The sequence below is a fragment of the Ischnura elegans genome, chromosome 7, assembly GCF_921293095.1.
Source record: "Ischnura elegans chromosome 7, ioIscEleg1.1, whole genome shotgun sequence".
Lineage (NCBI taxonomy): Eukaryota > Metazoa > Arthropoda > Insecta > Odonata > Coenagrionidae > Ischnura > Ischnura elegans.
In genome coordinates this window covers 55,487,631-55,500,715 of record NC_060252.1, presented here as the reverse complement: position 1 = coordinate 55,500,715, position 13,085 = coordinate 55,487,631, and the positions used below count along the sequence as shown (strand labels likewise).

The 13,085-nt window shown below is 37.8% G+C and overlaps 1 protein-coding gene across 1 annotated transcript; it reads left to right on the top strand.

The window, feature by feature from the left end:
- Positions 1-466: 466 nt before the first annotated feature.
- LOC124162400 (spliceosome-associated protein CWC27 homolog) lies at positions 467-12,162 on the top strand. The gene is made up of 9 exons (XM_046538923.1): positions 467-570; positions 651-860; positions 2,932-3,135; positions 3,854-4,023; positions 5,398-5,637; positions 6,372-6,515; positions 6,844-7,049; positions 8,171-8,339; positions 11,701-12,162. The coding sequence occupies exons 1-9, from the start codon at positions 529-531 to the stop codon at positions 11,891-11,893; spliced, it is 1,578 nt and encodes a 525-aa protein (XP_046394879.1). The 5' UTR covers positions 467-528; the 3' UTR covers positions 11,894-12,162.
- Positions 12,163-13,085: the final 923 nt, after the last annotated feature.

Sequence of the window (13,085 nt, the reverse complement as noted above, 5' to 3'; positions counted from 1 at the left end):
TGGCTGTTGTGGATCAATACAAATTTTCGAGGATGGATTAAGACTTTGTTGTGGAATACAAAGAACTGCTCAATAAATTCTACATTACTTAATCTCACAAGGGAGATTAAGTATTGTAAAATATGGCTTATCTCCCTGAAATGCAACTCCTGTAACAAAGAAAAAAACCTATAAACTACAAAAAATATACTTTAACCTCCAACAGCTATAAACCCTCCGAATGAATATTCTAAACAAAATGCATACGATAATTCATATGGAAGAATACGCGTTCCACAATGCAATGAAAATCACTAAAAAGCTGCGTTTTAAGGGAAAAATACTAAAAAAATGTGAAGCACATCCTCTCTTCTTCAACACATCTTTCCCACTTCACATGACAAGACTGGAAATGTATTTAAATTACGCGGTCTATGTGTGCGCACGCTTAAGTTACGTCTTTTGTTCGTTATAAAAAAGAGGATTTTTGAGAGGTTTACTGTTGTTGTTTACTTTCTGTAGACCTCGTTGACTTTTCTTTCTAACGTCATGAGTAATATTTATATACAGGAGCCGCCCACTAGTGGAAAGGTAAAGTAACATTAAATACAAGTGAACGACTGTTCTGGAAATACTTCTTCAGCATCTTTTGTAATACAAGCTCTTTTTAGGTATTGCTCGAAACCACCGTGGGAGACATTGATATTGAATTATGGGCCAAAGAAACTCCAAAAGCTTGTCGAAATTTCATACAGTTGTGTATGGAAGGGTATTACAATGGCACTATATTCCATCGAGTGATAAAGGGCTTCATCGTTCAAGGCGGTGATCCGAAAGGCGATGGTACTGGGGGAGAGTCCATCTATGGAAAGCCCTTCCAGGTAATTCAGGCTGCATTGTTGTATTTTATGCTGCAGTCTTAACTAATGAATATTTTAAACGCCAGTATTCTCACCGTGTGGATATGCATGAAAAATCGGTCAATTAAAAGGAAGCATTCGGACCTAATCGCTGCCGTTTTGTTGAGTCGTTTTTTGGCTTGGGATGAAAATGCAGTGATGTTTTCAGAAAATTTGATTATGACACTCCGTATGTGCTCTGAACATCTAATTCCGCTCTCACCTTGCCTTCCATTAAAATTTTGTTGTAAGAGATGAATGTTTGAGCTTAAATAGTGGTTGGCCTCTAAATTAAAATGCAATACATGTCCAATATGTATCCAAAATTCCGAGTAAAAATTCTCGATAAAAATCTAAGGGAAAAAGATTCCTTCGTAGCTTTTGTTACCTGAGCAGTTATCAGAAATTCTGATGATCCGGGGTTACTTCCGGTCTAGGTAAATGAATTTTCCACTGCATCATATATTCTGCGCAGTGAAGCTATAGGCATCCCCTTTCTCATATCAAGGGATAAAAATTTATAACCAATAACCACTAGTGATCTGGACCTCATCCAGTGATTTGGGTAGGACGCTGCTGGGTGAAAAGAGTATCCAAATGAACTTATAGTTTTCTAGGTCTGATTTGGGTAAGCTATGTTTGTTCTAGTATTCCACTCATGAAAACATCACTCCCAAAAAAAAAAGCCTTGCAGTGCTAGGTGGCCCTGGGAAAGGAGCTAGCCTCTCTACCCTGAAGTGGCAATTCAGATGCCTATGATGCAGTCCAGGGTGAGATCTATGCTCCCTTCCAAAGCCTCAGGGAAATGAAAAAAAATGTTTAAAACTATTGTCTAGTTTTGTCGTAAAATAATTGCATCTGCTTAGTGTTAAAGATCATTTATTAATCTCATGGCAGTGAGACGAGTCACTGAATACGACCTGTGATTAACCCCCGGACCCCCCGGTTGCTTGGGGGAGGGGGGCCGCTCCCCCAGGCCCCAATCCCCCTCCCCAAAGCATATTCCTAGTTACGCCACTGATTTGTGTGATTTCTAAAATCCAACCGTAGGGTTGAAACACTGATGGAATGACGATTGAAAAATTTATTGCCACGCACAAAAAGAATACTTTTACGTGTAGTGCTGTCTTTATTAAACATGCTTTGCTGTTGTAGCCCTCGAGGATAGGCACTTATCCATAAATTTATGGTATGATTGTCCATCATATCTCCCAGAATTTACTCGTTGCTAGGATGCATTCTCTCCATGTCACTGAAATCGTGCGGTTCTTAATTTTTGCAACTCTCTTTTTAATTTTTTATGACCAAATTTTACCATTGAGATCATATTGATACAGTACAATTTAATGAATGCAAAATATGCCAGTGTACTCTCGAAAAATACCTCTGAATGCTGCCGCCATCAACCTTTTTACTGTTACCTTACATATGTACTTACTGTTAGTTAATAAAATTATGCCTTCAGGTGTATCAGAGGGCTCAAACTTTATGGCAGTAACCAAACTCAATGTATCACCTAGAAACCATTTACAAACACACACTCAACCTCTAAGAAATGCAATGCAAGGGTTGATATGACTCTGCTATAGCTGTCTGGGTTAAGATCACCCTCGCTCGTACCCTCAAGCAGGCTCAACTTCTTGAAGAATTTGCTCAAACCAAGCATAGTCAATGTTTGCAATGTGTGTGCATAAATCGATTACAGTGATCCTCTTTTGTAAGAATTTTGTCATGGTGTTCTCCACTTCTGTCCCTTCAAACCTGGTGCTGGCATATAGCCCGCATTGAATACATTGTGGTTCATACAATTTTGCTTGAAAATTATGTTGGCTAGTCCAGGGGCACAGCTGGGAATCAAGGGAAGGGGGGGGGGGTTTAGGCGCAAGTAATACAGGGGAATCTGGGGGGTAAGGGCTTAAAAATACTGACAGTGGTGTTAGCGACCATTCCAAATTGGGAAAGTGCATCTGGTTAGTCAATGACTTATTTTCGGAATAGTTATTCATATCTGAAGGATTATTTGGTAATAACTGAGGTCATTTTTATGTTTCAGGATGAATTACATTCCAGACTTCGCTTCAACAGAAGAGGATTGATAGCGATGTGTAATGGTGGCATCCCTCATGACAATGGGTCTCAGTTTTTTTTCACTCTTGCTGCTTGTCCTCATCTTCAGGGGAAGCACACTATCTTTGGTAAAGTTATGGGTGAAACATTGTTCAATATGCTGAAACTGGAGGACTCATTAGTTGATCATGTGAGTTTTTTTGAATTGTATTTATTTGGTTGAGAATTCTACGTTAAGAGGCATAAATGTTTCTTCTTTGTAAGATTGAGCCCTCAGTTAAGATTTTGATTGTTACTAAGAATCATCTTTCCCAAAAATGGATCACCGAAAAAATTTTGTATGCTAACTTGATAATGCTGTCATGTTATGTGCTATTAACTGCCTGAATATATTTCTGAGCTATTGATTGCAAAGCTCAGTTCAGAGTACCAAACCGCACTATGATGAGGTATGGAATTGCAATTCACTTAGATTACGACCACCCTCCCATTCAGAATAGCAGCCTAAAACCTTTAAAATGGGTTTTGAGTTTGAATTTGCACTTTTTAAATCATGACTGTAAATAAATCAGTGTACTTAGTTACATTAATATTGTAGATCATGCCTTAATTTCAAACAAATGTATTTCACTCAATTTCTGTTATTTTGTCCCATTTTTCTGATTACTTGTGTGCTTCTGGAAAATTGCTTTAGTGGCATTTCTATTTTATGCCTTTGGTGATGGTTAGGCACATTATACTTTTAATAATAGAATCTATGTTTTCCATATTATTTAAATCAAAAGTTCATTTATATGTAGAGAAATAAAAAAGTCAGGCAAATTGTTAAACATAGAATTGAAAAACTATTTATTAGAAGAGCATAGGTACATCAAAATAGTGAAACAAACATATCTATTATTTTACAGGATGACAAACCTATGTATCCCCACAAAATTTTAAAAGCAGTGGTTTTAAGTAATCCTTTTCCGGACATGGTGCCTCGTGTACTACCTAACAGCGTGAAATCAGGAGAAGATGAAGATGAGGGTGGAATAGGGCGGAAGAAAAAGGATAAAAAAAGTAGAAGTGGAGTTAAGTGAGTACATACTTTTTTTCTGGGATAAGAAGTTATTTTAATGTGTTGTTTATTTTACGAAAAATTACTGTGAGGTTTATGTGCATGACAGTAAGCTTAATTTTGTTACTCTGCAACATTGTCATTATCCTTTAACAATGTTCAGGGCTTTTTATCAACTTGAATTTTTGTGAATGAATGTAGAGCATAAGACGAGAGATAAAATGCCGTATGTTTGTTGTCATCATTGTATATGAAGGAGTTCATTCGTGTGCTAAGGTCATATACAGTATGCATTCTCCATTCACATACTCTTGCCCTCTCCTTTCCCCCATCTTCTACACTGTCTTAAATAGTTCCAGCGTGCACCCTCCCCTCAATATATGTAGTATTACAAGGGTTGTTCTGGAAGTAACCTCCGTATTTTTTATAAATTAAACGCTAAGGTAGATTTACAAAATTTATAATATGCATCTTAAAACTAAGACTTTCCTTTAATTTTCAACATAATTTCCATGAAATTTAGGCACTTATCATATGTATAAACTAACCTAGAAATTCCTTCTGCAAAATAATTTCCTGCCTGTGTCTTGAGTTATCTGGTGACCTCCTCTTTGAGCTCTTCATCATCCACAAATTGCTGGAAGCCTAGCCATTTATTTGTATGCATCCCAGAACAACTCCTTCACTCATAATCTTTGAGTTTGGGCCACGAACAGCACGAAGTTCCCTAGGAATTGCTGCTAGTGAATATTGTTTAGCTGTGAACAATTGAATACACAACAGCACGCACTTCACACTTGGTGGTATTTTCTATTGCAGCACACATTTTGACCAGCTACCAAAAAACTACTTGCACTCAAACAACCTTCACTCTTAAGACGACTGTACGCTGATTGACCTGCCATGAGTGCTGATGCAACAATGGCAGCACTACCCCCTCCACTTTTCGCATACTGAGCAAACGGAGGTTACTTTCCAAACACCCTTGTAGATTTACGCTTGCCATTTACTAATTTTTATTGCAAGGGTAGTAGACCATTATTTATGTTTGTAATATTGATAGAAGTTTTTTGCATATCATCAGGATTCATTGCATGAACTAGCACAGATTTCCACCGATTACTATGTAGCTGGTGGCAAAATTTAATTAACTTAGGGCTTCAGGTTACAGGTGGCCTTTCGCGTGTCCAATGTCAAAGATTAGTAAATAGAAATACTGTAAAATCTTCTAACATGTAATTATTAATTAAATTAATGGAATGTTCCTGGATTCAAGTGTCTTAGTTAGCAATGGATTCCTCCTCCAATATGTGACCCTAAGTTGCGAATATACTGAAGTGCATACTTATTTTTTGTTGTTGCTCGTGAGGATTGATAGTTTTCTTTCTTCAGGGATTTTAAACTCTTGTCATTTGGAGCAGAAGCAGAGGAAGATGAGGAAGAAGTGGCAGAGGTGAACAAAAAGTTTGCCAATAAAGGAAAGTCAACTCATGACCTCCTATCTGACCCAAAGTTAAGTTCTGAGCCAGCTGTGGAACCAAAAGATGGAGAAGACTCAGATGAGTCCGGCTCAGAGGAAGATGATGTAGAATCAGGCAATGAGAAGTGGGCAAACAATCAGCAAAGTCACAGGTGTGTACTTATGGGATTATTAACATTTAAAGTAAGTCAAAAATGCCCAGTCCAGTATGGTTTTTTGGGTTTTAGGTAAAAACTGGTTTGATTGGAATTTTTGTCCTGTAGAGCTTTGTTTTCTGTGACTTGTAAATAATGTATCAACTAAGTCTGACATCTTTTATGTACCATAGTATCCTCATATCCACTTCATAACCATATGAATGCATGATGGCCTAGTGTCCTAGACTAATGTTAGCTATACCCTCACCTATCCAAACCAACATATGGATTGAAAGCTGAGGATGTGACTTTTGAAATTGCACTTACAGATTGCCTGGGAAGGAGTGTCTCTCATGGCTACTGAACTTTAAGTTTTACGATGTCTGACACTGTCACTAGGGTATGAAATTAACAAAAACATCCCAATCGTTTCATTTTAAAGGCAATTAAAATGGTGCTAATCAATGTGAAAATTAGTGTGGGCTGAATGTTTTGTTTTTAATGAGATCCGACGAATTAACCCTTAAGGTTTATAAAGGATTGCATGGGATGCTCTAGTTGGAAGGAAAGTGTGTCTATGAGAAATTACCTTCAAGTTTGAGTGAGGTAGATTCTTAGTATACGTGCTACAGGTTTAAGGATAGATAGTCTTTCACTGTGGAGCCTGAATTGATTATGTTTATTTTCTGTTGTGGGTTTCAAGAATTATCAATTTTAAGAGTAAAATTTTGTGTTTCTTTCTTTTACAGTGAAAGAGCTGAAAGAATAAGAAACAAACTGAGAGAGGCTAAAAAAAATGATGCTCCCGTTATTCCTAGTGGAGAATTGGAAGAGGATGAAGAAGAGGAGTACTCTCTGAACCAGGATAAGAAAAGAGAAAGCAGCAAGAGAGCGTATGTATTTATGTGTTTATAAAAGTAAGAAAAATATTGTAAAAATCTGTAAAAAATAGTGTAAAAAACACCCTTCCCTCCTGGGGGAGAAGAGACATTCCATATTCCTTGGACCCAGTTCATGACCCCCCTCTTCCAAATTTGATGCTGAATCCACTCCTGCTACACTTGCTAGTGCTTCTTTACTCAATGCTAATTTGTTGATAAAAAATGGTGAATGAACCAAATAGCATATGCTTTTCTGTTTGAAGTCGATCGTGAATCAGAAGCACTCATTTTTTATCAGGTAATATGGTGACAGCTATTTGTTTTTTGTTTATTTTCCTAGAGAAGAGATTAGAGAAGAAATTCGCAGGTTGAAGAGAGAAATGAAAGGTGAGAAGAAGGCTAGGGAGGACTTGGTCGATACAAAAGCCAAAGCAGTGGAGAAAACGAAGGAAGAGTTGAAAGAAGCTGAGAAAAATGAATTATTAAAGAACTATATGGAGGAACACGAATGTTTTACCGCTAAGCATCAAAAAATCCCTCCAAAAGGTAGGTTTGAAATCTCTTAAGGCTATTTTACGTCCGCAGGTTAGAACTGCATTAATTTCATTATGGCGTACAATTGTGTGAATGTATGAATGAAATTTGAACGGGGGCTATTTTGCCATCTCACGTTCATGCATTCTCGCATGCGTTCCAGCAATTCATTGCTTTACGTGATCCAATTATGACTCTGCCTTCGGACACATGTCAGACTATGCAATTGAGTGCCCCTTGTAAAACAGCCTTCAATGATGGAATGGTGGTTGGAGGCAGAGATATTGTCATATTTTTTTTTACAACAAAAGACGTTCATCTCAAAAAATGACTCCTGAGCCTTTTGTTGTTGGGCTATGTGGGTGTAAATTTTGTCAGCAGCTGCAAAAGAATTTTGTACTGCCTGGATTAGTTCAAGTTCAAATTAATCTGTACTCTAGAGCAGTCAGTACTAGTATATTTTCTCGGCATGTCCTTGTAATTAAGGAGCCCCAAAATCTGCTCTATTTGATCAGGGTACTATGTTTAGGGGTTATTTTGAGGAATGTTTGCTTTTCTTATATGCAAGACAGTAAAAATCTACCACAGTCATCATGAAATTCATGTAGAGAATTGCACTTTGTTTGCATAAGAAATTGGAGGAATGTATCTCTCCTGCTGACAGTCCTTTGTGCCTTATAAATAGATATATGTAGTACTAAAATTGATAAAATCTATAAATTAGTATACCTAATACCTATTGGCTGTAGTTCTAAAACTCAATAAAACGTAAATTACAACAAAACATAAAGCAATCAATTTTCACATTTTTTTCTGTGGTCAAAAATGACCACTTCAGTGCTCCAGGTACATTTAATAATTTCAAGAAATTAGTTGACCTATTCTGGTATCACTGAACCACAATAATGTCTTTGTGTAGTTCGAAAAATTCCCCAATGGAAATTCTTTTCCTGAGAAAAATCAATTATAGATGGCGATTTTAAATCTCAGCTGCAGTCACAATGACTGCTCTGGTGTTCTATGTTTATTTTTTGAGGTCTCAATCCATTTCTTTCTATCAAGTTCCATCAAATGTTGCATGTACGTAATTTCTGAGCTGCCCCAATAGTGCTGGGATGATCTCTACTTTATAGGAAGTAAAAGAGAAGCGCATACAATGTCTATGTTGAAAAATTTCCATAAGAGGCTTAAAATGGCCAAAGAAAAAGTTTTGGAAGAAGGCGATGATGCAGATGAAGATCTAGCATCCAAGGATACTTTGGATGATAAGGAAGACCTTGATGGCCATGCCAGCGACAATTGGTGAGTGCTTTTTATTATTTTGCTTATTTTCCTGCAATAGGAGATTGATAATTTAAATGTGGTTGTCTTCAATATTATTTTTTGATTGGGAATACAAAGTTAGTGTGTAACTGGAAACAAAATTTTTTGTTTTCCATGTATTACTAAATTTGTTGTAGATAGTCTTGTTATAATGATCAATGTAATTAATTTGAAAATGATGTAGCAATATAAATGTTTTACCAATTGTGTAAATGGGCCTTTTCTAGTCAAAATTGGTGTAGTTATTATTTTAGGTAACCTACCTGTTATGTTAGGGTTATGTGAAGTTTGTTTCGCTTATCAACCAAACTTTTGTCTTTCCCATGTTCAATATCTACAGTCAATTTGGAAAATGCCCTATTACTCTTCAACCAATCTACAACTCCTTTTCCAATCTCTACCTTCCCTACTTACCCAACATCCTTCCCTCAAATTTTGTTTTTAACATTCCCTCCCCTCTTAAGCCTGAATCACATGTCCATTTTTTGTCCCTCATAGATCTCACTCAAGTGATCGCTTTTCGGGACTGGAAAAGTAATCGCTCGAGGTATCACTTTTCTGAATCACATGGTCATTATTTCGTCACTCTTTCCGTCAAACCCTCTGTCACTTTTCGGCGTTCTCACAGCTAGTTTCATCATCATGTTTACCTATGTCATTCCCACGATTGTCAAATATTGCCCTGCAATTGCTATGTACGGCCATGCGATCTGATTGGCTGGTTTCAGTGACGGTTTTAAACACGGAAAAAGTGATGAGCTGAGTGATGAAAAAAGTGATGGGAATCCTCATCAGATATCGGGAAAAAAAATTGCAATCGGTGATCATTTCCAAGAGACCACTTGAGTGATCGCTGGAGTGATCACTCGAAAGTGATGAAAAAAATGATCACGCGATTCAGGCTTTAGAAATCACTCGATTCCTTCCATATTGTCCTTATTCCCTTAGTAGTCTCTTCTGCTAACATTACTTGCATTTCCTTGCTTGTTTTCTTAACTCCATCATTCTCTACCATATCCACTTCTCAAATGCCTCCTGTCTTTTCTCATCTTTGTTCTTTAATTTCTACACTTCTGCTCTGTAAAACTTCATGCTCCAGATTGAACTCTTCAGCAGCCTTTTCTTTTTGCTTTTACTCTGCTGTCATCATTAGCTTATTCTTGTTCATGAAAAAGCTCATATTTTAATGCAATTTTATCATTTACACCCTTGCTGCTGTGTCCATTTTCTTCTAAAGTGTTGTCCACATAATCGAAGTATTCCACCTGTTTGAGTTTGTAACCATCTATGTTTATGTTAAGTCTCATGCTCTATGGTAATCAAGGTTTACAGAACCCCATTTGAAGAAAGGGCTTTGTTTGGTGGTTCGTGCTTGTTTCGGTGCTCCATATGCATGTGAAAATGTTTTATGGATAGGCAAGGGTGTGAGGTGCGTTTGGAGGACAGCGATTGGCTGCAAACTGTGCTGGCGGAATGTTCTCCACCCTTCCTTTTGAGCTGTCATTTGACAACTCTTGCCGGCCAGACTGTACTACATGACTGTACTATGTAGACTGTAGCTACGCATGCGATGCAGCTGGAACCGATAAAATTTCTCTGGCCGCAGAAAAGGAAAACTTGCAAAACACTGAACAGTTCCTGATTTCACAACGATTTAATTGATACTTCATTTAGACTTTTCTCAAAAAGCGAGTTCCTCTATGCCACACCGTGTTTTATCAGCCAATTTATTTATTTATTTTATCACCAAAAACGGCACAAAGGCTTTTACATTGGCTGTTCATTAAATAAATAATATCTAAAAGATAACAAATAATAGCACAAAAAAATAAAAACTAACAGAAAACAAAATTATTAATCATAAGAAGGGGCACTATTGAATACACAATGGTGAATTATTCAGATGGCATTTTAAGGTGGCTTTGTAACTAGTGTCAGAGGAAAATAGGTCCAGGGAAGGGATTTTTGAAGGGCATTCGGTAGAACAGAGAGAGTTGAGAGATGGAGAGACGGAATCGTGGAATGTGAAGCAGAGAGTTGTTTCGTAAGGGGCGAGGAGGAATATGAAAACGGAAAAGAGGGAGAATTTTGTTTGTCCGTAGAGAACCGCGAAAGATTCTATGCAGAAACATGAGGTCAGATAAGACACGGCGGCTAGTTATGTTAGATATCCTGAGGGAGGAAAGGATAGCGTCACGGACGTAATATCCGAGTGTGGGGATTCGATGGCGGGCAACAGCAAGAAAGAAGTTTACAGGACGGTTGAGCAAGTTTAGAGTAGTGGGGCAGGCGGTAGACCAAACTGGTGAGCAGTATTCTAGTATGGGGAGAATACATCCGAAAAAAACTTCTTAAAGCGGTAGGGTCGTGAAGGTCAGTGAGTCGATATAGCATACCAGCAATGGCCATTGCTCTTTTCACGATCATCGAAATATGATCCTGAAATTTTATTTGTCATCAAAGATCACACCTAGGTCGCAGTGGGAGGTTACAATAGGGATAGGCTTATTTAAAAGGCTGTAAGAGTGTTTCAGGGGATTGTTTTTTAAAGTAAATGTCATGATCGCCGATTTAGAGGGATTGACCCGCATCAGCCAAGTAGAGCACCACTCGGAGATAAAATTGAGTGTAGATTGAAGGGAATGTGAGTAGGTGGGGCGATCCACTTTTTTGAAAATCTTGCAATCGTCTGCGTACAGTAGAGCATTGCAGCCAAAAGGGCTAATGCCATCAGCCAATCTTAATGTCGCTAAATTTGAAATTTGTGGCACGCTATAATTTTTTGAATGTTCGTATCCCTGAAAGTTTGTAAGTCAAACGTTTGTAACTAGAGGACTTACTGCGGTTGAAGTGTGTTACTTAGGGGCCAAGATGATTGCTTGGAAGATTATCCGATCACCGACAGGATGACTCTTATGTTCCCTTTGGCCCAGGCTGATTATTGCCCTTTCATCTTCTCATTTGAATTCATTATAGAATTTCAATTTTCTATTTTCAAACTTTTAACAGTACCTACTTGACGTATAGGCCTGTTTACATGGTACATTAACCCATATGAGTTAATGTCTAAATGTATGAATGCATGAGTGAACATGAAAATGCACCATATAACCACCCAACTTGTGTGAATGCATGAACAGAAGATGGAACCTATTCTAATTTGGTTCATGCATTCGTTCATGTTTTGTTCCGGTCCTCAAAAATCATTCACGCAAACAGACATTAACTCATACGTGATGATGTACTGTGTAAACAGGCCTTAGGAAATATTATTTCATTCTTCTGATGGATGTTGACCACTTTTATCATTCATTTAATCTCTTATTTGATATTCTGATAGGTTGGTCCACAAGCTCCAGGGTGATGAAGAGAAGACTGTGCTTGCCAGGGATGCCAATAAAGCTAAAGGAGATGAATGGTTTGAGATACATGACCCAAGAAATCCAATAAATCAACGGAGAAGGGAAGCTAGTAAACAGGCAATGCTCAGCAAGAAAGCTAGTAGCCTGGCAAAACAGGCTCAGTTAAAATAGTTTAATAATTTTGTTTATGAAAATTGTAAATATGCTGTAATAGCATTGGCTTTGGATGAGCTATTTTATCCTGTGGTATGTACTTGTTATAGAGTACACTTTACATTTTGTACATTTATCTGTTTTTTTTTTTTGAACCATCTCAAGAAGATTATCAGGATCAATTTCAAGTTACAAAAATGAATTTTCTTGGACTAGAGTTGTAATACTTCCAATGTACTCCATAGATGTGGTCACGACATTTTGAAGCAATAAAATCTTGAACTGTTGTTTGTAGTGATCATTGCTTTTGTTGCAGAAAAGTTTCTCGGGTTTTCCACCGGTTGAATTCGTCCATGTCTCCCGACGATTCGATCGAGGAAGATCCCCTGAGGATGATCAGCAAGTCGCGGAAGGAAACGTCGGGAGACATGGACGACATCAACCGGTGGAAAACCCGAGAAATTTTTCTGCAACTGATACGCCGGGAAAACCTAAGACCATACATTGCTTTTGTTGTTTGTATTAATCGTTGTTTGCTTCTCTCGCTATCTCCTGCTCCAAACCAGGTGGAATTAACCAGGCTTTCGTGCCTGCATTCATCTGTATAATAGAGATTGTCAAAGGAAATGTGTACTGAGTTGTAAACTTTTACAAAGCAACTAAATAGAAATTCAAATGAAACACATGGCATTGACTGTGGCTTTGTGCACGGGCGACTTTATAGTTGCGGCAACTAAAAAGTCACCCGTACATGGGGCCACAGTCAATGCCGTGTGTTTCATTCGGACTTCCTCAAAGCAACTAAATATGTAGTTGCTTTGCAAAAGTTTCCAGTGCGTGGGGGCCCTTAGAGATAGGGAAGGAAGTCGGGTGAGTTGGTGAGGGGCAGGGCAATAACAGAGCTTATGGATCTAATGGAGAGCAGTAAACTATGCCAAGAGATGAAGTAAAAGACTATCCCAAGAGATAAATAAAATGAAATGGTACCACCAGGTTGAAGAGGTTGGGTGTTTTGGCCAAAATGGCAGTGGCCAATGGCTGCTTAGGGTTCTTTGCTAACTCAACCCAAGCGGCAGACGATATCCATTGAATATCTAAATTGTGTAGATATATCCATAACACATTGTTATTACATGATGGATATTTTGACAACATTACTTATACTATATCCTATTTGCAACATCTGTTATGAGTCGTAAAAATAATGTTG